Source organism: Rhipicephalus microplus, chromosome 4, assembly GCF_043290135.1.
Source record: "Rhipicephalus microplus isolate Deutch F79 chromosome 4, USDA_Rmic, whole genome shotgun sequence".
Lineage (NCBI taxonomy): Eukaryota > Metazoa > Arthropoda > Arachnida > Ixodida > Ixodidae > Rhipicephalus > Rhipicephalus microplus.
In genome coordinates, this window is record NC_134703.1 from 157,588,007 (window position 1) to 157,611,229 (window position 23,223).

General features: G+C 43.6%; 1 protein-coding gene across 1 annotated transcript in view; it reads right to left on the minus strand.

The window, feature by feature from the left end:
* Nucleotides 1-23,223, minus strand: part of LOC142814440 (sperm-specific sodium:proton exchanger-like) — a 50,971-nt gene that overhangs the window by 17,092 nt on the left and 10,656 nt on the right. Inside the window, exons 5-12 of the mRNA XM_075893200.1 lie at nucleotides 14,963-15,106; nucleotides 11,607-11,778; nucleotides 11,052-11,133; nucleotides 10,167-10,351; nucleotides 8,033-8,119; nucleotides 6,206-6,300; nucleotides 5,770-5,830; nucleotides 599-877 (exon numbers count right to left, since the gene is read on the minus strand). Coding sequence (XP_075749315.1) covers nucleotides 599-877; nucleotides 5,770-5,830; nucleotides 6,206-6,300; nucleotides 8,033-8,119; nucleotides 10,167-10,351; nucleotides 11,052-11,133; nucleotides 11,607-11,778; nucleotides 14,963-15,106 — 1,105 coding nt within the window. The remainder of the gene's footprint in view (nucleotides 1-598; nucleotides 878-5,769; nucleotides 5,831-6,205; nucleotides 6,301-8,032; nucleotides 8,120-10,166; nucleotides 10,352-11,051; nucleotides 11,134-11,606; nucleotides 11,779-14,962; nucleotides 15,107-23,223) is intronic.

A 23,223-nucleotide genomic window follows, 5' to 3' on the forward strand; every position in this document is an offset into this window, starting at 1 on the left:
GTTCTTATACACGGCGGGCGTTTTTCAGTGGTGCGAACGCTGATAGTGCAAGTAAAATACTCCAAATGACTATGCCAACTAACATATTACCTCAAGCCATTAAGTCTTCCTGCGTATCATTGTGGTAGCAACACTAGCCATGTCAATCAACCAGTCCAGGAAACAAACCGGCTATCCTGGACTTGTCGCAACCTCCCAGTATTTCCTTCTTTACAACTTTTTCTCTTGGTATCTCATATCACCGTCACACGGCCAATTCTGAACGCAATCGGGTCGATCCGGACAACACTTGATCCACATCAGCCGCTGCTTCACGTTTCCTTTTAATGACGATCAGCCTCGATCAGAATTAAGACGATCGTGAGCTGCACATTGGCATCGGGCTCCGTAAGCGTCATTTGGCTGAAGTCCGCGCCAAACTTTATCCGCATCGGGCTTTACCCTTTAGCAGCGAGGAACCTGTTATTAGGACCAATTAGTCCAATAAAGACCGGAACTTATCACGATCAAGATTTCGCTTTTGACACCGTCAATATTTTTACAACAGAGTGTTGCGTTTATATACCGTTTATAAAGTTATTTTTGCAGGAAAACTTACCATAGTGGCAACCTCGACTAGGAAGCCGAGCTGGTAGAGGAGTTCGACGAGCATGATGACGGTGAAGTATCGCACGTCGCTGTAGATGGCGGCGCGCAGCAGCCCCACCAACAGGAGCACGAAGGCCAGCGTCGTGTTGGTGATGATCACCTCGTAGCACTCGTGCTCGAACAGGTCCATGAGGCGTTCGTTGAGCGGCTTGACCATCTTCTCGGACAGCGAGACGGACTCGTCGTCCAGCTCAGTCTCCTCGTGGCGTTGTTCGCCCAGCCGGTCTTTCTGCAAACGAAGCGTGTCTGCTGTAGTCAACAATTGCTTAGCCTCAACAAGTCCGCTTCACCTGCATAACGGAACCCTAGCGAATTAGTCCCAGCTTCGTACCAACATGCGTACATTGGAACAAATCAGTTAACCTGTCTCACCCCTACTTGCTCCGGAACTACAAGCGCTAGCAGCACTTGCTTGTAAAGTATCATTCGAATGGACAAAAAAGGGCCCCGATTTCTTTTGACAGTCTTGTACTTCAGTGATGACACTGGTACTGTATTCCATTTATTTATTTTGCAGAGCATGAAACCTTGCCTGCCTCGTTTATAATGTATTCAAGTGTTTACGTTCCGTGCGCTAGCTGGGCACAGGACCGGGTAAGGGGCGAGTGAAGCGAAGCAAGGCTCCCCTTATTATCTCACATTTTGCTTTAATAGATAATATTGTTTCCTCCCAGTACGTTTGTACCTCTTTCCTTGGTGAGTTCCAGCCACGTCATGAACACAGCAAGCTGTCGCGTACAACCCGTCAGCTTCAAGGAACAGTAAAATAAAATATTAAGTCGATGCTTACTGCTGAAACAGCGGCCCACAAACGTTGTAGTGCCACTTTTATGCCATAAAACTGCTTATTTTGAAATATAATACTGCTTTAGTTCTCCACATTGCCTCAGCGCACATCAAATTGCATAACTCAAAGTAGAAGCTGTTAAATATAGAGTTTCCTGAATATACACCTGATGGAGCTGGGGCGCTAGTGTCTATGCGAGCTGCAACGCACGGTGCTTTAGCGAACATGAGAATGATGGGTAAAACACGAATTTGTCTAAACTTCGTGCTTCTGGCTTCCTTCGTGTTCACGTAGCTTGGAGATTTTGTCACGAATGAAAAAAATCAGCAAATGTTCAATGGTTTGGTTTTACCAACATAATATTTTAGGCTTACCACTTCAAATCAAGTAAAGAGGTCTCATAGGTATGTCCTTTCTTTCGAAACAAAACCGAAACACAGCAATAAACAAAGCCACAAGTGCGATTGGCCGCCGGCAAGTAGAAAGGCAGGCAAATACGTTTATTACCCATCATTCACATGGTCGCTGAATGATCGCAGTGCCAGACTCCCCTCTAGTTAATTTTAGCAAACCCTATGTTGTCAAGTCACTGTTGTAGTGCACAGCGTTGCCCAGCTTTACTGTGCGGCCGCCGACAGTAGTAGCAGCAGGACTAAACTAGCGGGAGCCAAAGCTGACACAACAGTCTTTTAAAATTTCTGGCCATAGCCCCCAAGGTGGGAAGCGTGCTTGGTTCAGCTGTGCTTCGTTAGATGGCACAACCTGTTGAGTTTACCCAAGCCAAAATTGAACTTCCAAACCACTCACGTCTTTCCCCATAGTAATGCCCGGTGGTTCTTTACGACGCAAAGCATCTTATACCCTGTCACACGGCCACCATTAAACTCCGTAGAACACCGTCAACGTAAATCTCCCCTAGGTGGTTCGACGGAGAAGAAGTTGTGGCTGTGTCACACGGCAATGAAAAGGTTGTAACAGTTGGCGCGAGGGGGCTCAGCTGGCGCCGTTAAATTTTCAGAAAAGTATTCTAATTTCATCTCTATTGATTTTTTGTGAATCCTCGTTATGGGGTTTTTATAAAAAAACACTATTAAGTAGGTAAGAGGCTAACAAACCATGAAAATATTTTCAAATAAAAACGAATTTGCTAAATGTAGCGATGCTGCTAGTGACGCTGGCCACATTGTGCTTTTAGTTGTTTTGTTGCCTGTGTTTACGCCTGTGTACGAACGTTCTTGTGCTTCTTTGCCTCGTGAGCGCACATTTTGTGTTCTTCAGTCATGAGTGACACAGCGACGACCACAACCACACGTATGGACGAAATATTTTTCAATGGCGCCGGCTAGCCCGACTCGCGAGGCACCATGTGCGAGACACGGAGTGTAGGCATCGGTGTTCAGAGTAAGTGAACTCTGGCGGGCGTAAATATATGTAAACAAACACGCGTTTTGAATGAGTACTACAACGAAAGAACGTTTAAGATTGCCAAAATGTATTATTCTTTCACTGCGGCCACTTAGTGCTCGAAATTTTTTTCTGACCTCCAGACTGCTAGGGACGAGAGTACCTCGTTTCACTGCGAAGGGAGATCGGTGAATGTCCTTTGCGAAACGCTCCGTTTACCTTCGTTTGCGTAAGGGTGGCCGTGTGACACGAACGGCATCTTCGTTGTTGTAAGGACGAGGGAGTTAAACGGTCTTCGCGGGTGCCCGTGTGACAGGGGTATTAGTCAGTACCAAGTACCGCGCCGTCGTTTCCGTCCGCACTGACACATCGCATGCACAACTCTCTTCCTTCTCTCTCTCCCACTGATGTACGTTACTCACTCCACTTCTTTACTGCCACCTGCTTGCGCCCGCTCCTCCTCTCTGTCCTCTAGGCGTCCTTCTCAGCGGCGTTAACCCCGCCATTGCGCATGCGGGTCCCCTACCCTCTCTCTTTTCCTATGCTGCCCCTATCACCCCCCAACGCAAATGCAGGGAGCATTTCCTAATCTACTCTCTCTCCCTCTCGTCTAGGCATTCTTCTCCGCGGCGCTTACACCTCTATTGCGCATGTGCGCCCCTACCTTTCTCCCCAACGCTCCTCTCTCGCCTCGCAACGCCAACGCAGGCAGCGCCTGCTACTAGTAAGCTTCTTGGTTGAAAAAAAAAAAGACTTCTCGCGTTGCACAACTGTTCACTGGCCATGCCATATATAGGGCACTAGATTTCAACCTCCAAAGTAGTGGCGGTGAGAAATTTCTCCTGCGTGTTGTTACGGCGAGCGTTTACTAAATAACAAAGTGAGCGTTGACTAAAAGTGGACTTTGGATCTATGTGTCCACTCGGAGTCTTCTGTCTCTCAGTGTCCACTAGCAGTGATTGGCATGTTCCCGTAGGAAACACCGGTCCATCACTGCGTGTTTTTGCCTCCACAGGTTTATCTCCTGCGAAACGCCGCGATCAGCGCCAGCGTCAACGTCACCACCAGCGTAAACGTAAGCGTCTGCTGCTTCACATATACACATGGTTCCCTTTAGCAGGATATGGCGTAATTTTTTCCAAAAATTAAACAGAAACGAAGAAGTAGAATTCTATTACGGCTCTTCTTGCATGGAAGGTTCTTCATTTAGTGCATGAAAAGTTCTTGCTTTGGTCTGAATACTAGTGAATAATTGTAGCTTCGCCGCAGTGGTCTAGTGGCTAAGGTACTCGGCTGCTGACCCGCAGGTCGCGGGATCGAATCCCGGCTGCGGCGGCTGCATTTCCAATAGAGGCGGAAATGTTGTAGGCCTATGTGCTCAGATTTGGGTGCACGTTAAAGAACCACAGATGGTAGAAACTTCCGGGGCCCTCCACTACGGCATATCTCATTGTCATAGGGTGGTTTTGGGGCGTTAAATCCCACATATCAACCAATTAGTGAATAATTGTAGGTGGTAATGATGACGTCATCAGGATCATTTTGCGGATGTCCTACACGTAGCGCATGTGTGCTCCTGCATTTACCTTAATTCTTCGGTAAGTAGGGGTATTCTAGATAAAATTGTCGTTTTAGACGTTGTCATAGAGTGAGCTTTTTCACTGAAAAATTGTTATTGCCTTTAGTGTCCCTTTAAGAAGCAAATCATGTTAAAAAGAAACAAACCGATCTTTTTAAAGAAACTGTTTGGATCCAGGAATTAGTGTATTATTATTCGACCATCGCTTTCTGCCCTAGTAACTTGCTGTAGTCATGATATAATAAAATAGAGCTGTATAGCTATAGGCTCGCAAACGCAAGACGAGAAAAGTCGTAGGAGAGCTCTAGTGCCAAATGCAGTTCTCCGATTTGTGTTACGGCTGGCTAAGCTAATAGAACAATACAAATCAACAAAGTTATCAGATCTTCATTGTAGTCCGGAGATTTCCACTAGTTCTTTTGCTCTCTGCGAGGTGATAAAGGAAGTTTTTGGACACAGGCGCCTGTAAAGAGTTTTTTCGTTGCGAGTTGAAGTACCGCTAGACGGCAGGCCAAGGCCTTTCCTTGTCAGTCCATAGCTTCTTTGAATCGCAGTTGTGACTACTAACAGAGGAGCTTCAGTTGTGCAATATTCATGTGACCACGGAAGGCAGTGCAGAGTTCTATCTCTGATCCGATTGGTCAGCGTCATATACAACTGTTAAATCTGATATAATCGGTCAACAAGAAAAAAAGAGACTGATAGTAGCTTAAAATTGAGTACTAGTTTAAGACACTGCGAGCGAATCAAAATTTGGACCTTAAAACAAATTAGTATGGTGCACAATCTGTTCTTTCGTGAGGTTCTGCCATATCCAAAATGACAAATACTCTCCGGGGAGCAGGGATAGGATTAGGGATAACAGTTTTTTGGAGTCGTCTCGATTTACTTTTGTTGCCCGTTGTGTATTCTTTGATTGCACAAATATTCAGCGTGCTAAAAGGTATATCCTACTCATGGAAGTGGCTTCATGAGTAAAACCTTACGAGTAACACCACAGAAGTCGCAATATTTATAGTGTCAGCGTATTACTGTGCTTACTTTCAATGTCCCCTTGGTAACCACGCATCTATACTCTGTAATTACCAGCTTTATCTGAAGTGACATCTGCACTAAACAAGAACTGATTGCAAAGGTACGAACTCACAAAGCTTAATATCCGACACTCAAATGCCATCGCGCATACAATTAAAAATGTGATTGAATAATGGAAGTGACTGAAGAGGTATTAAAAAACACAGCCACAAATTCTCTAACAAGTAAATTCATCTGCCTAATACAATTGCTGGCACGACGTTATCTTGGTTAAGGCTTTCGACGCTAACATTACAGATTTCATGCAGTGACTTACCACCCACAGGATCCATTGCGGAACATCGACGAGTGAGCTGATAATGTCGACGTCCAGGTATCTGACGAAGACAAAGCCATTCTTTCGTTAGTTGGAGGCCCCGTGTTCCAACTAGGACTTCATTTTTTTTTGCTCGATCTGTTACTTCCTAATATTCTAGGCTTAGGGTATGTACAGTCGAGAGCGAGAAGTTAGGCATCAACTGGTTCGACAAATTTTTTCTTCGTAGCCAGAGTATGTAGGTAGAAATCGAATGGTGCAGCTAAAAAGTACCTTGATTTCTACTGCAATGCGTTTAAGCAATTTATACGCTGTGAAGCTACGATGGGAGCAACTTTTGGTTTGTTTCGGGGTGCCAATTATTTTCTGGCAATTGTGCGTCACTGTACACAACGCTAAATGAAATATTGTCGAAGCTACTTTATGAACGACTCACATTTTCTTGTCGAATGGATACTGGAGCGCCGCAAGGAGCGCCATCATTGTCTGCTTCCGGACAACTCCTTGTCTGTGCTGCCGAGAGTAGCTCACCTGCGGGAAAATCAAAGGCATGCAGCTATGCAGAGTTCAAAATGAATGCATACTCAGCCATCCTGGCTGTGTTCTTTATTAAAGATCAAACAAGAACGGCAGCTACAAGTTTTCGAATTGTACATGACTCGAGCTGTTCGCACTTTTAGTATGAAAGTTGATGATCATACATTTATATTCCTAATACTACCAAAACTCGAGTCGAGTCTAGTCGAGTCTAAAAAATCGTATTGCAGAGGTATTTAGGACATCCCTCGTCCTCTAGGTCACCTATACTACCAAGAGTCATAGAATGCATATGTGTACTAGGCATCGCATAGCTTTAAGTGACAGCACATAAGATAAGTAAACAAATGAAACTCTTGCTCAGGCTTGTTTTTGTTATAGACAGAGCTATTGAAACTGTCTCAAAGTGGACGTTTAGGAAAGATCATACTCTTTCTTGCAATATTTTGACGCAAAAATGTTTGTATGTCTGACTGTCGACTTGCCTGTCACCCGAAACGGCTAGTCCCTTTGCTTTTCCCTTCGTGGGCTTTTAAATTGCAAAATGGAGCTACATCCGCAGCGCCCACATATTGTTCTGGTTTCTGCGTTCAAACTTATGCGTAGTATCGATTACAAAGCAAATATTGCACATTTCTTGGGCTGAACGTCAACACGTCATTATACTGTGGCGTCTTTCTTCATACTACAAAATCATACGTAAGTTATTCGAAAGAGCGTAGCATTTATTACGCTAAGCTGACAATGCAACGATATGCACGAAAAGCCGGGTGTTTCCTGCGCGTTGCTAAGACCATACAGTGGTGGCACCAAGGAGGTTTAAATAAATATTGCAAATACTACTTGAGTGGCACCTACCCGCTGCGCGCATCGAGGCACTTCTACGCAGCGCCTCCAGAATCTCATTCGCCGACTTTTTTTTTTCACAGGCTATCAAATAAATGTTTTATTCACTCTCTCCAGACGGACGACTATCGTCAATTGACAACATTTGCAGTGAAACATGCAGATATGGGGCCATGTTTTTTTTATTTTAAACCGCGTTTACATTAGCTTAAATTGGCTTATTTAAAGTGAACAATTTATTCTTTTTATAGCAAGAAGAGGAAAAAAAACTACCCTTAACGTCGGTGGAATCGGAACCAATACTCTAAATACGGCCTCGATAAACTAACAATTGCGCTATGACGGAGTGTCGTCTTTCGTCAACTTTGTAGGGCATTGTAGGACTTTGTAGGACTAGTTTACTGGTAATGATAGCCACCGAAACTCATAGTCAGAGCCGACAAAGCGAAAGTTTCTTCTCGCCAGAGGGCGTGACGTGCTCTAAGGTGCTGAGATACGCTGCCTAATCGGTCGGGCAGTGTACACTGCTCTCAGCACTTCCTCCGGAATCATGCTTTATCCCTGTATTCACAAATGCTCCTCTACTCGAATTTCGTCCTTCACTTGACTGAGTTGAGCACAGCGCCGCTGCTCGACTGAAATTCACGCCGCGCTTCTCAGGAATCGCTGCAGAATACAGCCTATATGCAGTGACTTGGTCTGCCAAAAGACGGCGCTCCCATAGACTTTTTCAAGTCAAGGAGAAGCGTTGATGGAAGAGACGTTCTAGAATACGGCGGTTAGTAGCCGCAGTGGAAGAGAACTTCCTGCGCTTCGACGTGCAACAAGTGTGCTTCAGGGCCTTGTTTGTGGAAACGGGCTTGTAAATTCTCGGACTTACCGATTCGATGCGCAGAACGTTTTCAACCGCGAGAATCTCGGCGTGGTGTCTTCTGCGGGTGTTGCGGCCATGCGCCTTCTCGGTCTTCTGCAAAGTAATTCCATAGTGTTTTTTAAAAGGGCCCCGTAACACATTTTGAACGTGGTCAGAAAACGCTGCCAATCGGTAGTCCAGGCTCGCGAAAAGACGTGAGCCAAATATTATAGCGCGGCGCGTGGCCAAGAATTCACAATGATTTATACAAGTCAGCTTAAGATTCCTTTCTGCTCTCTCTACAAGTGGTGATACAAACTCGAAAATCACTCCTCACAGCCATTGTATCAGCCACTGTCTCATTTCACTATGACGCTCTTGGTCGTTACAGGGGTCTTTGCAGGTGGCGGCGGTTTGTCCGCGCGTGCGCACGAGATCGCACTGAAAAGACGCTTATTCTAAGAAAAAAAAAATGTGGAGACAAGGAACGCCTGCCTTTTTTTCTGTACCATCTCTCCCTGCTTCACTTCCAGTGCTTTTGTCGGGACGAAAGGAGAGAGAATGAAATTGAAGCGTACGACCAATCTTTGTAACTTTCTTTGTACTGGGGGGACCATAAAACTTCTTGCGATGAGGAACTTTGGAAGCGATAAGCTCCTTCAGTGAAGCCATTCAATGGTTACTTGTAAAAACAATTTCAGGGTGCCTTTAAGAGGTATGTACATGCGCTGCGCGAAATGTTATTAAACGCGTTTGAAAGGAATCAACTCACAAGAGAAATGTCCATACTTCTTTTTTAACCTATCGTGTTGCTTTGTGTGTTATGCAAAATACTCTGTTGTTCTCGCGAGTTGAGGCTGGGGCCACTTGGGTCTTGCTTTTACTACGGAAAAACGGTGCAGAATGCAGACGAAAAACAGAAGCTGAAGATGGACCGCTATTTTCTAGCCTTTCATTCTGTCAGAAGTTTTCGCAGTTTTTTTTCATTAGTTTCCTATTTTTATAAAATTCGAAATATAAAACTTGTTATGCGTTGACATTTACATTTCACAAACACTCATCATTGAAGTTATTGGTCATAAGATATTGTTCCTTTTCAACTTGCAGAGAGAATTTACTGTTAGACTGTCAGGCTGCCAGTGTTTGTGAAAGGCAATTACATTTTTTTATCATGAAATGTTCAGTGAAGATGTATTGCGCAGATAATGATATGCCTACAAAAACATAGACCATCAGATGAGAAATAGAAAACCTTTTCCTGAAAATAAAAATGTATACAATGTGCAAGTTACCGTAGCCGTGTAAATGCATGAAGTATACTGCAGTGTGCAGGGGACTTCTTAATCTTTAAACTTCTAACAATTATTCTTTTACCTAAAATTATTTACTCAGTATTCTAGCCTGCCTACTTAAACAAAAATACATATACTAGTCTTGAATAAATTATGGCGTGTAAATTGTGGTGCAAGGCTTAAATGCTGTAGACCCGTGTACTCAGATTTGGGTGCACGTTAAAGAAACCCGGGTAGTCAAAATCTCCGTATACTATAGCCCTAAACTATGGCGTCATTTATAATCATATGGTAGTTTTGCTGCGTTGAACCTCCCATATCAATCAATTCAATTGTGGAACAACTTGCCCTATACACAGTACAATGATCATCATCATCATCACTACAAGCATCTTTCAAATTTTGGTTTGTTTAATCAGGTTGTCAACAATCATTATTTCCCATGTTAAAGTGTGTTCATAACTTCGAAGTGTGTGTAATTTAGACATAATCCATGGCGTACATATGTACATCTATAACTAATTCTTTTGCATTGGCTGTAGAGCCATGAAGCTGTTGTTCTTTCGTCTTCTTTTCTAGTACGTTCACTACACTTTCGCTTGCGTAAAGTTGTTTTGAAATGCTGTGTAATTTATTATTTTTGAGTTCTTATTACCAGGGATCCGCTACAGTCGCTCGACTTCGGGACCCTCATCGATAAGCAACTAACCATCAAGCTTTGTTTTTTGAATGAGTCATAAGTGATGCGATCACAAACTGTCACATTTGTAGGGTGTTGAACGTGCTTAGAAATGTGTTGTGTCGCGTTCTCAAGTGATAAAGATATGGTTCAGTGCTCGTAGCTGAAACAAATATAGCGTAATGCTTGCCTTGTATCGGGGCATGAAGTCCAGCGGGTTCCGAATGCGCGTGTTTCGCATCACCCAAGTCTTGTCGGCTACCAGGAAATACGGGTTGTTGCGGCTCATGTGTGCCGCTACGTCCACCGCTTCCTGCAGGTACGCCACGGCGTCCTTCATTGTGCGCCACTCCACCTCAGAAACGTCGAGGATACCTGGGAACGCAGACAGTGCATACGTTCGTGCACGCTGCAAAGGGGCCATTGACATCATCACTTTTTCATCGTAAGAATGCCACGAGTGTTAATCCTTGTGCACTCCCGAATGAACAGCTGCATTATAAGCGTGTTTAGCCGATCACTGAATTTATAGTTCATTATTCCTTTAGAAATACGTTAAGGGCCTGGCCATCGGGCAGCATTGGTGTGCTCACGAGCTTTGATGTTGCGTGCTGTGTGGCCGTCTGTATTCCGGCGAGCGATTTTGTTCAAAGCCGCTCATGCAATCGATATAGCTTTTTTCAGCTTGGTTTAAAAACTGCAGCATTATTGGAGCATTTGAAACCTAATGACCTGTGTGATGTCTAGGCCTTGGTTCTTTTAGCAGAGCTGTACTGAGGTTTCATATCTTTAGTAGAGTTTTTCTCTCTCACTGAACAATTTGGAGCGGCGGAAACATTGCTAGGAAACGATGGCTTCACACTATGCAGCATACAACGTCACACATGCTATTGTGCACACCCGCGGACTTCCAGAGCTCATTTTCTACCAAAGATGTTTATTACATACCCACGTCACTTCAATTTTTTGTTGAAAATCACAAATTGTTAGTTTTCCATGTTTTGACCTGTTTACACATCCGCAACAGTTTATTATCCAATAAACAATCGTCGGCGAAAGCACTGCGCCAGCTTACCCAGCACCTTGAGCAGGAAGGGAACAAGGGAGGCGTTTATGAACTGTGTGAGGATCATGTCCGAAGCAACATACATAAACGACTGCAACAGAAAATGAGAGAAGTTTTGAGTTAGATGTTCTACAATGATTTAGAATGTTTTGCTGCAACAGCACGGCCATCCGAAACAATACTCATATAAAAAATTAGGCAAGTGCAGCCATGGTATGGTAGATATTTTGTACGAAAACATGTGCAAGATGAAAATCATTACATAAATGGTTGTGAGGTCGTTCGAAAATAGAAGTATAGATTCTAGTCACCGATGATCTCGTATCTACGTTTACTGAAAGTGCTTGAGACCTTCTACGCTCTCTTGCTTTGGTCTAGAGAATGCCAGAACGACAGGAAAACATGTTCTGTGTGCATAAAGAGCACATATATTTCACACCACACTCGGAGAAGCGTCTGCTCTACAAACCCTTTGAGCAGAAAATATCCTGCACACTACCGAAAACTTCCGCACGGCTGTTCAAGCAAAATGCGTATTACATATCGCGGTAGCGCAACTCGAACCTTCGTCAGGTTCTCGGTGTGGATGTCCTGGTACATGATGTGGTACAACGTGGCGAGGGACACGACGTAGGTGCCCTTCAGGCCCATTCCGGCAAGCACAATCGCCTGCTTGGCCGTGATGCGGTAGCCGAAGTGGCCGATGACGGGGTACAACATCAGCACCGCTATGCACCTGCGATACGAGCAGATGTAGGGTCTACACCGCAGTTCATTCTTATACAAGCATCTAGGTAGGCGTCTTTCAACTCCGTATGGGTAAGTTAAGCCGTCACAATTGTCCTGAAGGTTCTCACTTTTTTTTGTATTTCAGAGCTGCAATATAAAATGGTCTATTGTCAGTATGAAATAAAAAAGGTTCTGTTCCATTTCTTCTGGAGTTGATAAGAAAGCAGGGCATTTGCTATTTGATGTCATTACTACTTACACTTCTGGAGGCACGTCGTCAGCAGTCAGGTCTTGAAGGACAATATTTTCGACCAACTATAATTATCAGATTTGTATTCAACATACCGGTATCGCAATAATAATAATCGAATTATTGAGCAAAATGAGTCACAGAATGGATTCGTGTACGAGGTATATAAATAAGTGTTTAAGTACTGTGCGCTCGAGAAGTTCACATACTGTGGAGGTTAAGCAAATTGGCCTGAAGTTAGATGCGTGTGATGTGTAGCCACATTTGTGCACGGAAATACTTTAGAATTTTCCACTCAGCAGGAAGTGAGGAGGTCTTTTATGGCTTATTGAAGATTTAGCACTCTACTTAGCATATTCCTTAATAAACATATTCGGTATGTTATAAATTATCAGGTCTGATCGCTTTCTTCCTGTGATTATTTAATAACAGATGTAACAGGACTGGTTCAATGACTCTGAGTGGCTTGATAGGAATTTCATCGCATAACACTATAGAGGCTTCTTTTCCATTATCTTTGTCTGAAAATATGGGTTGGAAAATTTCCCAGAGTATCTGTTATGATCACTGTTTGTGGTGGGGCTGTTATGGTGCTTTAGGTTCAGCTGATTCCGAACTTTCTGTGGTCCGCTTTTTAAGATCTTAAGAAAAGGTTTAGAAGATAGTAGCTCTCAGCTGCCTTGATTTTTGATTTCATATTTGTTATGAATAGGTTGAGTACATGTCTGTTAACGTGCATTGAATTTATCTCGAGTGTTTTGCGCAGCCATATTACTTTTCGTTTAGCATAAAAATATCTCGTGCGTTATCCAAAGATTTGTTCTTTTTTATTTTGTTGACTTAACTGGTGCATACTTTTTAAGACTAAAGAAATAAATCGGCAGATCTCACGTACCTGGGGATAGACGTTATGCGAAGCATGCAGAGGAAAGGTGACCGTGTTGCAACTTTTTTATTGAGCGGCACGACATGAAATGGCGCTAAATATATGCACAAATTTTGCATGCACAGACATATGTTGAATAGTTGCAAATGTGTACATAACCAGTTGTTTGCATTCGTGCAACGATGCCAAATAGAACAAGCGTATTAGCAACACCAGAAGCTGATATGAAGCGCTTCTGCTCGCGGAGATGCTGGCCCTGAACACCGCTACATAAATCACCTTCAGCGCATGGCACCTAACCACAATACACGTTAACACGACGTGATGGATGTATCAAAGGACTACATATGTACTGTTTATAAAAATGGGTAGGCAGCACAGTAAGCACTAATGACGTTTCACGAAGATTAGCGTCTGTTTGAAAAGTAGTTCCGAGACCTGGCGTATCTCTGTGGCAGAATGCTTCATTGCCACGCAGAATGTTTTGGTTCGATTCCAGCTCGAACCCTGATATTTATTCCATGCCTTTGTTGGGTCGTTGCTACCGATGTTGGGCATTTGTTAATGCTCACGCGGTAAAGTTTCCCATATGCGTTCTCGCTGTTCCTGGGTAGATAGTGTTGTCAATCTCCTGTGGCACATTCCCGCATACCAGCAGCACATACACACCCGTAGGTATGTGCCACTGTCTGGCGGGAAGTGTTTGACGACGTACGCGAGGGGATTGTGGTACTGTTCATGTCTTGACCAGTGCGTTATATTCGTCGAACTATCTTACCATCCCATGGTAATTTTGGTTCATGCCAGGTTAAAGGGGTGACCACGAGAGCACCCAAACGTAGACGGCCAGATAGATAGATAGATAGATAGATAGATAGATAGATAGATAGATAGATAGATAGATAGATAGATAGATAGATAGATAGATAGATAGATAGATAGATAGATAGATAGATAGATAGATAGATAGATAGATAGATAGATAGATAGATAGATAGATAGATAGATAGATAGATAGATAGATAGATCGACGGACGGACGGACGAACGAACGAACGGACGGACGGACGGATGGATGGATGGATGGGATGGGATGGGATGGGATGCGATGGGATGGGATGGGATGGGATGTATGTATGTATGTATGTATGTATGTATGTATGTATGTATGTATGTATGTATGTTCGCTAAGAAGTTCTTCGCATTTAAAAAATATAATTTTGTGTACTTTTTTCACATAGTGTCTATATTTAAAGAAGCGTTAGTATACATCTTCCATTATTCAGTGAATTCACAACAAATGTTAACAATGTACCAACGCCATCAGCATGTGAAAAAGCGTAAAATATGCTGCCCTTTTCAGAGACAGGGACAGGGGTTTTTAAGCGGATGGGGCAATATGGTATTTTGTAATCCTACATGCCTAGCAAAATTTGTCAATTTGTGCTTTCTAGCGGGAAGTGATGACCGAGAAATGGCACATAAATAATATTTCATGTAGTTCTCTGAATACGTGTGGGCTGGGTGACCACCCGATGGAGGTTAAATATCCTTGATGATTGCGGATGATGCCGATGGAATTTAGATGTCATCCAGTCACTGATGATCAGGTAGGGTAAAATTGCCTTCTATGGTTAGCCTCCCACGTGACACATAACGTTCTAGATATTCATGCATATTCATACATATATAGCCGCGCTGCGTGTCTGTCTTTTAAATTGAACATTTTCAAATTGGTGGGCCTCTAAAATCCCATACTGGTTGTTCGATTCAAATGCCTCGACAACTGACACGATTCTACACATCCACCACGCAACATTACATGTGCTAAGAGAACTCCTGGCATCAGATGGTATCTGCATAGAATTTATCACGTAAGCGGTTTCAAGCAACGATGTGCCTCTCTGACTGAGTGCCTCCAAACCATACAGAAGGCCTGGTTTCGATTGCCACTCAATTTGAAATTTCACAACGAAGGATGCCCGCACCGGCACAGAAATTTTCGTGAAAGGCACTCTTTAGCACTGTCAGGTTCAAAAGCATTGCACGCACTCACCGCATGGTCATCTTGGCGACGTAGCTGAGGACTATTTCCTGCCAGTCGTAGGTGCGGAAGTAGTAGACAAGCATGTAGGCTGTGAACGTGGCGCAGATGAACGTCGTCAGCGTTCCAGTCCAGTCCAGTAACACAGACCAGTACCTGCGCCAATGAACCGGTGCTCACTACGCATAATTTTCATTGGTATCGTGTGGTATGCACCTTCGCCTTGAATAGTTTTAATATACCGTGGTACAGAAATAAATGAACAAAGATGAGTAGCTAAGAAAAGGCTTGATAGCGAAACCTAGTAGATCAATACAACACTGACAAGAGAACAACGAATTGTTCGTGAATTTCACTAGAGCCATACACTGATAATAGTGCTTGCAGAAGTAGCACCCCTGCTCCCAGCGGATGGCTAAAATAGAACCACTTTTAGTAAGTTCAGCGTAGTTATCATAATCGTGCTTTTTAAACCGAAAACCCAAGCCATTATTTGGCTCAAGATGGTTTCTTTGAATAAGCGCCATTGCACATCTAAGGTAGATTTTCGGGCATCTAAAAGAGCTACTGGAGGCACAGATTGAAACAGAGACCAAAGTACGATTTTATAAGCTAAGCATACATGCACCAGTAAAATAACATTTCCGACTTTTGTATATTGATTAAGAATATGTCATTTCTCATCGTATAACAAACCCTTCATTAGGTTTCCAAATCAATAGGTTTTCACAAATGAGACCATTCTTTATTTTTTGACACTTTGGACGTCATCAAAGGTAAGAGTCAAGCTTTGAACAGTGAAAAAACTCGTTAAGTTTTATCGCATTTGAAGATGGGTGAATAGGTAGCCAGCGTGACGGACATAAGCATTTTTCCCGCGAAACTTGGTCCCTCACAATCAAATTCGTAAATGCTGCAATCTCCAATTGATTTGATTAAATGTGTCATCAGTGTTGGCGAAAACCAGCAAAGATCAAAACTAACGGTGCTAAGCGGGCACATTTGAAGTTAACTTCCGAATATGGGACTTCCTACTTTTTCAGGATTCAGTTTCCTGAATCGCTATCAAAAATTTTGCACTGACCCACAAACCCACAAAACAAAAACAGATCTTATTGTGTTTCAAATTCACACTAAGAATTTCAGGGAACTACGTGCAAGAGTTCATTAGATGGTTATTGCAACTTACATTTTACAAAAGGTATAGATCTGCCGCAACTCTTTGAAGCAGTTAAAAGTGCTACACAGTGAGGCTGCGTTTGCAAATTCCTCATCAAGTGTTTGGCACTCAACGCCATTTGGGCAAACAACTCAATCAATATTCCACATTCGACGCTGTTTTAAACAGTCGCAGATCCCTGCAAGAATCTCCACATGAGTATTCGCAAAATTGATGTTCATATTGTAAAAGCTTTTGCAGAAGAAAGTTCATGCAAACATTTGTACTGCCACTAGAATAATTAGCAGGGACTGTAGAGGTGCAGGGAATCAGAATATATAGCGTGGTGCATCATACCAAAGCTTCTTATTAGCCTTCATTTTAGTCCTTTGTTGGCTCTCTCTTTTTAATGGATTGTGCACCAGAACACCCTCATGCACCCTCGTGCCTAAGTGCACCACGAATGTGTTCCCAGCAACAATAACGTTCAACATATTAGCTATGGCGACCAAGAAAGATCAAGTGTTACAAACTAACAGGGTCCCTTTCTCGTTCGCCGAAGACGACTCGAAGGCAACAACCGTCTTCTTTTTCTCTTCAGTGTATATAATGATCCTCTCCTGCCTCCCTTTGCCATCCTTCCGCGCGGAACGCCGTTTTCATCAGCCTCCACAACAGAGGCATTGCAAGCTTTCTGCACCTTACATGGTTTTCCACTGCCTCCGTCATCAGAATCCGTTTGGCAGAGCGAGGGTGTGTTGTGATGACGTCAACATGTGACATGATGGTCATGATGTCAGGGACGTTATGACAATAAAAATTTCGGCGATATGTGAAGTAATGCTGACGTCACGTGGCGACATCATCACTTCAATTTTTTCGCATTACTCGTGTTCACGCTGACGGCGCGGGACGCCGAAGATAAATACGACATGTTTCGGAAGGCATCCAATGCTTTCTTTAAATAGCCACTCACCAGGCTTCATACCAAATTTTAGTTAGGCCGAAGTTGTTGGGTGCCCGATGACGAACATTTTGCCATAGAGAATTTTTCTATCGGTTCAATACGAACTGAGAAAGCTGTTCTTTTTCCTTCTTTTTTTCTTTCTTTCTTTCTCTTCTTTTTTTCTTTTTTTTCTAAAGCGGCGCTAGAGACAGGTTCAAGAATGGCGCAACTTATGCAGCGGCGGTGCGAAACGAGGATGAGAGGAGGCAAGCTCGGAACCTGGCTGCACCCAACGCTGACTAAATTTCAAGGCCGAAAGGCTGCCGCAGTGACGTCACAGGGTGGGGGCCCAGCTACGCCGCGAACGCTGCGGAAAGCCTGTGTTTCGTTCAACTTTTAGGAGAACCAACGCTCCCGCTCTCGCAGCTGCTGCGGTTTGATTGGGCCGAATAAAAGATGTGGAAAAAAAGTCTTACTGAGCATGCTCAGTTGGGCAACTGGTCCCCCAACCTCTGACGTCACTGCGGCAGCCTTTCGGCCTTGAAATTTAGTCAGCGTTGCTGCACCTCAGCGTTGCCTTCGCAAGCCAAACCCCTTTCCACGGAGGAAGGAAAGGTTTTTCCTTCCTCCGTGCCCGTTTCCTACTCCTTCCGGCATTCTACCAAGAGGTCACGTGCACATGACGTGCCCGAACAAGCCCAACCCCAGTGCACGCGAGCGGCGTTTTCTTTTCTTTTTTTTTTTTTTTTGGGGGGGGGGTTGACTATCGTTGTTCAGAAGTTCACTGCCTGTTTCTTCAGGATAGTTTAGAAACGCTGGCTTAGACGCGGTTGAATAGATGAGCACAATTAGTGCGCGAACGCGTAGGAGCGTTCCACGGCTGTCGTCTGCTCGATGCGCTGACCGCGAGGACACGAACGCATGCGCAACGACGACACATTAGCCCCGCATCTCTTTGCAATTCACAGGAGAAAAGTGGAAAAAAAAGACGCTCACATGTCCTTATTGCGTCTCATTATTTATGTATACTTTTAGTAATCTCTTCAAGAAACAAATTACATAAACTACGCTTGTAATGTTAAATAATTTTCGCCATGCCACGTACCACTGTGTGCAACGTAAGAGCACTGTCGTCTACGTAAACGCCAAATGTCACTGTTCTGCCGTGTATGTAGGGCATAGAGTTTTATACAATAATACCTAGAGCGAATCTGGCGCTATTGTCTACGCGGGCTCTTTCAGCGGCGCTTGTACCCCCATGGGAATCATGGGAAGTACAGGCTTTGGATCCGCTTTAAATGGATTATGTTCTCGGGATTGGCGGCGCTTTTTTTCGCGTGTAAAACAAAGTGATATGAACTAAAATTTAATTTAAACTTGCTTCAATTATTTGTGCGTAAACTTTATTGCAAAAAGTTTTCGCGACCAGACGGCAAAAATGAAACCTGGGCGAATTTAACCAACAGGGTTTGCATTGCTGTGCCACTGCGTTGTAGATTTGGCATCAAGCTTTAATGAAATATTTTTTTACAACACTTGAAAACAAACATGCTCGTTTTTCTCTCAAAAGTATGTATTATCTATTTATAGAAATAACAGTACAGTATTTAGTGTGAAACACTCATTGTTTCGTATTCTGCGACGCTAGGTGGGTCTGTCGCAGTGGTCCCAGTGGTATGCCCTCAACGCACCCTCTGGTTTTGTTGTGAAGTCGAGTCAGCGGAGCGTGACGGTGCGTCTACTTTGCTTCATCATCGCTTTGCAGTTAATTTCAAACGAGGATTTGGCAATACGTGCTCGTGAAAAACAGGAACTCGAGTCAATATCCTGCACTGGAATGAGACGCCACATCTATGTGCAGCGGTGATTGAACCATTTAGGCTGTCAAATACGACTCGTAAAGCTCCAGCGTCGCAGGAAATCAGGAGATCTAGTGGTCGTCAGCCTCTTCTAACAACAAAGGCACTGCTTCAGCCTCTTTCCCCGCACCCCACTACCCGCGCTTCGCGAAGAACGAAACTGAAACTGTAGAAAAAAGTCTGTAGACACTACGCAAGTTAAACCTATACAATTCGAAGCCTGTACTTTCCGTAATTCCCATGGGGGTACACAGTCGCAGTGCCAGATTCCTATGTAGTTATTATTGTATGAAACTCTATGATGTAGGGAAATTCATGGGTGCACGTCATGCCCTTATTCTCTGGGCGCGCGCCCGCCGAAGGAAGGAGGAGCTGCGTTCATCTTGAAATTTTACCCATTTCCGCGGCGCGTAGCTTAGCAAAGTTTGGCAGACATGATCGTGAATGCCTCATCTACGCGTTGCGCTTGTTAGCTCAAAATTCTCAAAACTGATGAGTGGCCCTTTAAAGGAGATTCGGTCACAAATTCGAAACGAGTGAAACTGTGGCCATAAGGACAAGTGTCACTCCGTTATTATAACAACAGTGAGCGCTATTCGAGGCAACTAGGTCTACATGTGTGGCCGTACATTATCAACTAAATGATTGCGGCAGACGCACATATCGTGGTACAAGCAAATGAAGAACATGCACGTAAGTAATCGATATTCTTTCACAGCCAAACTACCAAAGAAGCTGCAGGTCATTTTTTTTTTAACCAGCACATCAAACGCTGATCATATAAAACAACATCATGTACGTCATGTTAATACTCCCTCTTGAGAGTCGTCACTACCCAGCACAGGTTATGATGCTGGGGAGTATACTTCTTGATGACTAGCTCGATGCGTTAACCCGGGATCACCAACACTGGACAAAAGTTATAAAGTTATAGCATTAACAATGCATTTAGAGAGTTCCGCTGACGATTGAAAACATTGGTGCTGACTGCACAACTTTTACTGGCGCTCACGAGAACTATTGTGAGGGCAAATGACAATTAACAGCACAGGCCTGCGATTGGATAAATTTAACGTCAAATGTATTCGCGGCATAGCATCAAAATTAAGAATACTATAAGATTGTTCTTTTCAGCATGATTTTTAACTAAACGTGGAAGAGAAAAGCTATACCCGACTTTACATCTTAAAAACAGCAAAGCCGCGGTCAAAGAATGTGCCGAACGATACGGCGCTGGAGTAAACCGAGGTGGTTCAAAGAAATTCCTGGAGTGGGACTTTTTGCCCACGAGTGAAGGCGCGCCAACCGTAAGGAGGCGGCTGCGGCAGCCATCTTACTAGGGGCTTGATGAGCTGTTGGCGTTCGGTGATTTATACGGAGCGTTTTCCTCGCACGCCCAACGAGTTTAAAGTGGCAACGTTTTCGGGTCAGATAGTGCTCCAAGTGCGTTTTTAAATGCGAAGCATTTCTTAGCGAGCTTCGGCGATTTTAGGCGTATCTATCTATCTATCTATCTATCTATCTATCTATCTATCTATCTATCTATCTATCTATCTATCTATCTATCTATCTATCTATCTATCTATCTATCTATCCATCTATCTATCTATCTATCTATCTATCTATCTATCTCTCTATCTCTCTATCTATCTATCTATCTATCTATCTATCTATCTATCTATCTATCTATCTATCTATCTATCTATCTATCTATCTATCTATCTATCTATCTATCTAGCCGCTTACGACTTTTTGCTCTACTTGCCGTTTCGGTAATGGTATCGATACCAAACTTGGGTTAGAATAACATTACTCTATGAAGAACATATCTGAGTAGCTATAACATGAAAATCGTGACATGTCTGTGATAAATGTCATAATTTACATTATCTATCTATCTATCTATCTATCTATCTATCTATCTATCTATCTATCTATCTATCTATCTATCTATCTATCTATCTATCTATCTATCTATCTATCTATCTATCTATCTATCTATCTATCTATCTATCTATCTATCTATCTATCTATCTATCTATCTATCTATCTATCTATCTATCTATCTATCTATCTATCTATCTATCTAGCCGCTTACGACTTTTTGCTCTACTTGCCGTTTCGGTAATGGTATCGATACCAAACTTGGGTTAGAATAACATGACTGTATGAAGAACATATCTGAGTAGCTTTAACATGAAAATCGTGACATGTCTGTGATAAATGTCATGATTTACATTTCATGGTCCTGCAGTTCTTGCGGTGGTTTCGTTCACATGGCATGTTGCAAAACTGGTATGGATGGCATGATTGCATGGAAAACACAATGAAAGACCCTAACATCAAAAATTATGGCATGCTTGTCATGTAACAACATGATTACATGCCACGCTCATGACGCGCTCGCAGCCGTTTCGCTAGCGTCACACATACGAAATTTAGTAATATGGTTCGTGAATGGATGACTAAGGTATGTGACTGGTGGAAACATGATAATCATGCGATACGTGTAATATAAGATGACTACGTGCCACGCTCATGACACGTTTGCGGCTGTTTCTCTAGCGCCACATATACAAAATTTGGTATTACGGTACGTGAATGGATGACGAAAATATGTGACAGGTGCCAACATGATAGTCATGAGATGCGTGTCATGTAACAACATGAATACATGCTACGCTCCTGATGCACTGGCGGCCGTAGCGCAAGCTTCACTTATACCAAGTCTGGTATTACGGGTTGTGATAGGATGACGAAGGTATGATACTGATGAAAACATGATAATCATGGCATGCGCGTCATGTAACAACATGACTGCATGCCTCACTCATGTTGCGCTCACGGCCGTTTCGCTAGCTTCATATATGCCGAATCTGGTATTACGTGACGTCAATTGATGACAAAAGTATGTGACTGGTGCAAACATGATAATCATGTGATGCGAATCATGTGAGAACATGACCACATATCACAGTAAAGGCACTAATACAATTCGACGTGACGCGGTGCGTGTGCTCGCCGGAGTGCATTTCGTCGCGTCACGCCGGCGTTGCCGCGCCAGGCGTCGGTCCTGTCGTATATTCCCAGGCGCTCGCCGCCCTGCGTTGCTTCGATGCATGCGCGTTTCACCGCGTCTCACGTCCATCCGTCACGTAAAGACGGCAAAGCAGTGTTGTCTGGGTAACGAATTGGCGCGAATTGCATCTTGTCGCATTTCGCACCGGTTGCCGTCGGGCCGCTCCGATGGATGCTGGTCGCTCCGGTCGCACCTGGCATCAGACTATAGAGTGCCCGCGTTTAGCTAACGTAGCGTCGCTGTGCCAAGCGTGGGTGCGCGTCAACACTACATTGGCGTATATTGGGCCCTTCACGATGCGCTCACGGCCGTTTTGCTAGCTCCACATATACCAAATTTGGTGTTACGTGACGTCAATAGATGACGCAGTATATGGCTTGTGCAAACATATAATCTTGACACGCATGTCATGTAAGAACATGACAACATACCATGCTCATAGCGAGCTCGCGGCCATTTCGCTAGCTGCACATATACTACATTTGGTATCACATGCATAACGTGAACAGATGACAAAGGCAAGCGACACATTCAAACATGATGATCCTGACACGGAAGTCATGTACGACATCATTTACACCTCGTAACGTTGTGCTGATTTTAAAGTGACATATCAACCTTTCCTATTCGTGCTTATTATATCATCGATTCCCAGTGCACGTGGGATCTGCCAATTTTTTCGTTACTAGTTTTCTTAAGTAAGCCTCCAATTCGAGGCAAATTTACTTTGTTCGAGATTATGTCACCAATACTCTGCAGATTATTTCTCCATAAACAACTCTCTTTTAATTTAAAATTAACGTCTCCGTTAGACAAACAAATCTAAGCCACTTGATGTTTACGTGGGCGCCACGAGAAAATAGCATGTTTCTGAGATCTTCGGAGGGCAAAAGCTGGCTTCACTACTGCTGGCGAAGCACTGCGGTAGCTTCCACTCCAGCAAATTTTTAAAAATCTCCTTGGAGTAAACGCACGGGAACGCATCGGGCGCCGTTGTTTCAATCAAAGGTTTCCTAAATGTACACTAGAGGGAACTCTGGCACTAGTGTCTATGAGAGCTGCAACGCATGGTGCTTCAGCGAGCATGAGAATGGCAGGTAGTGCACCGATTTGTCTAATCTTCGCACTTCTGGCTTTGTTAGTGTTCACGCGGCTTGGGGCTGTTTTATCAAAGAGGAAAATCAGCAAATGTTCAGGGGTTGCACTTCGCCACCGTAATCTTTTGGGCTT